Source organism: Cibotium barometz, chromosome 63 (assembly GCF_041138505.1).
Source record: "Cibotium barometz isolate CiBa-2024 chromosome 63, ASM4113850v1, whole genome shotgun sequence".
NCBI classification, from domain to species: domain Eukaryota; kingdom Viridiplantae; phylum Streptophyta; class Polypodiopsida; order Cyatheales; family Cibotiaceae; genus Cibotium; species Cibotium barometz.
Genome location: NC_141108.1, coordinates 2,771,411 through 2,774,275, shown reverse-complemented (window position 1 = coordinate 2,774,275; position 2,865 = coordinate 2,771,411). Strand labels below are relative to the sequence as shown.

Sequence of the window (2,865 nt, the reverse complement as noted above, 5' to 3'; positions counted from 1 at the left end):
GAGAAGATGATGGAGAATATTAAGATAAAAATGAAAAAGAAGATGATGAGGAGGAGGATTAATGAAGATGATGCTGATGAAGCTGATGATGATGAAAACATGGAAGAAGGAAGATGATCATGGTCATGAGATGAGGAGGATGAAGGCGAAAATGAAGATGATGATCATCATAAATAAGAAGACAATGATGAAGAAAATGATGGCAAAATGAACAAAAGTTGATGACTGTGAGAAAGGTAAAGGAGGAAACAAAGAAGGAGGAAACAAAGGAGAAGAAAAAGAAAGGACGAGGATGAGGATAAGGAGAGAAATTAGGGGGAGGATAAGGAGAAGGCTTTTTTTGTCTTCTTATCAATCATAATAATACTAATATTATAAGATAAAATGATCATTATATAATTTAACTTCTACTTTAATAACTATTATTATTACTCTTATTCATTACTTCTACTTTTATCTATCTTCTTGTCCTTAAAATAGGAGAGAAGAAGAAACAGAAAGAGAGATTCTCGTTTTCTTCCTCATGAACTACTTCTGATTAATCATGCTAAGGAAAAGAAGAAGATCTTCAAGATCATAATATTGATTATCATTAATAGTAATAGTAAAACACTTGTAAAGTTGTATACATTTTGTATGCATCTCCACCTTAGAACCAAAACTTAGGAGATTTGGGAGTTTCGCACAATCTTTTTCTGTAGAAATTGTAGTTTTATAGTATTTTGCAGTATCGTAGTTGGAGAGCAGGCAGTCGCCAGCTTGTAAACTCACGTAGCATGCGCACGATTGTAATTGGAAATTTCAGTCAATTAATGCAATGGTCAAAGGCGCAGGCACAGAAAAACTTGAAAAGACTCGTAAACTTCCACATTACAAACTCGCGAAAATCGAAAGATCTGAGTACTGGGAAAACATAATTTTGTGGCAAAAGCCAGATATTCTGCAGTCAAGTCCACACTACAAGGGCAGAAGGGTTAAGGGGACGAGTGATTTTTTTTTTTTTTTTGCTTTTTCTATATTAATATATGATTAGATACAGTGGAACAAAAAGAGATGCGTGCGCCGCGACCTCGTTACAAAAATGGGCGCTTGAGGGAGGCCAAAACAGAAGAAGAAGTGGCGGATTAAAGCCAAAGCGCGCCAGCCTCCTTGAGGAGAGGCACAAGAGCGCCGCTGATGTGGGCGGCCATTACGTGGTCCAGGCCTCCCACGAGCTTGCCACCGATGAAGACGGCCGGGACAGGCTGGGCGTCGCCCACCACCCTCGCCAGGGCTTCCTTCAGCTGCTGGCCACCCATCTCCTCGTCCAGCTCGTAGACGGTCAAGTTCACACCCAGACCGCAGAAGAGGCGTTTCACAACGTGGCACATGCAGCACGAGCTGAGGCTGAAAACCACCACAGCGTTCTCGCTGGCGAGCCTCTCGATGGTGTCCATGGGCGCCTCCTCGGACTCTTGCGACAAGTTCAGCGATGCTCTTCGGCCGGACCTCACGTAGCACTGCATTCTGAGTGTGGGTACTCTTAGTATTACTGTCTATATATGCACCAATACACCCCTTCCTACGTGGCTCTCTGCAACCTCCTCCGAACCCTAGCTAAGCACCAATACACGTACTCAAAAACCCTCTATATTGGCTTGTTTCAACAGACTTAAACAGCATATATCTAGCCCTGCGTTGTACCCTGCTATGATGTAATGAAACGCTAGCCAACTACCCCTGTGGATCAGTGCGAAGGCTCACACAAGCTCAAATAGTATCTGCAGTGTATGGTGATGGCTCACACCAAGCTAAAGACAGCTGCGTTAGCCTCTCTAGTGTATGTAGACATGCCTCCAGCTACCAAGCACAGATACAATGCACACAGACAAAACGTCCTCCTCCTCCTCCTCCTCCTCCTCCTCCTCCTCTACTGTGTATGTTGATAGCCCACACACAACACCAGCCAATCAGACTTATACAAAGAGGCTTTGCTGCTTGCTTTGATCGGCCGCTCTCAACCTCTCTGCTATTTATATGTGAGAAGGTGTACGACTGCACGGCAGACCTTTGTCTCCGCTCCGAATTCGAAGGACTAGCAATAGAATGGGAGAAGAAAAATCCGGAATTTCAAAAGCACGCGGAGGTGCGCACAGCTCGAGGACACTCCTCACTGCTCAGCCTGTCTCTCTTCTCTCTCACGTTTCCCAGCACGCTGCGAGAGATGGAAATATGTATGTATGTACGCACACACATTACATACATATATATATCTTGCCCTAAGCCAAATTTCGTTAAAAATAGTAGTATACCTTTCCAAATCTGCTGTCCAAACCTGCAAATAAGCCCTTCAAATTCAAGGGTTTTATATTTGTATGTATATATATCTTGATGTATATGTATGTATATATCGTATACCTTTCCAAACCTACTGTCCAAACTTGCAAATGAGCCCTTCAAATTCAAGGGTATATATATATATATATATTACACTATACGTCTGTCTAGTACTTGATAATATAATATAGGTGTCTGGACACTCAACTCTGCAGACCACTAGGCAAACTAACTAGGCCGTCACAACTACTACATCACCTGACAATTCTTCTAATATTGTCTCTCACCAGGTACCACTACGGTCTACGCTTTTCCCGCCTCGTGACTTGTAGCCTTACCTCACTTCAAGAAATGCATTAAATTGTAGAAGCTCTACGTACCACTAACCCTTCACTTAAGTAGCTTAATAACCCTTCATAAAACTCTAAGTAAACCAACGATTAATCTAAACTCCTCTCTAAAATAAGCTCAAATTGGATCAATGCTTACAGCGGTGTACCTCCCCTCAAAGGCGGCTCCAGCCAGCCTCCGTAGGCCAACCCGCACTCG

At 42.9% G+C, this 2,865-nt stretch overlaps 1 protein-coding gene across 1 annotated transcript; it reads right to left on the bottom strand.

Annotated features, from left to right (window-relative positions):
* Positions 1-955: 955 nt before the first annotated feature.
* On the bottom strand, positions 956-2,210 carry LOC147603571 (glutaredoxin-C1-like). Its single transcript, XM_086795885.1, has one exon. The coding sequence runs from the start codon at positions 1,503-1,505 to the stop codon at positions 1,125-1,127; it is 381 nt and encodes a 126-aa protein (XP_086652011.1). The 5' UTR covers positions 1,506-2,210; the 3' UTR covers positions 956-1,124.
* Between the last annotated feature and the right edge of the window lie 655 nt (positions 2,211-2,865).

Excerpts from the sequence above, each read along its gene's own strand:
- LOC147603571 (XM_086795885.1), bottom strand. The coding sequence starts at position 1,505 with ATGCAGTGCTACGTGAGGTCCGGCCGAAGAGCATCGCTGAACTTGTCG.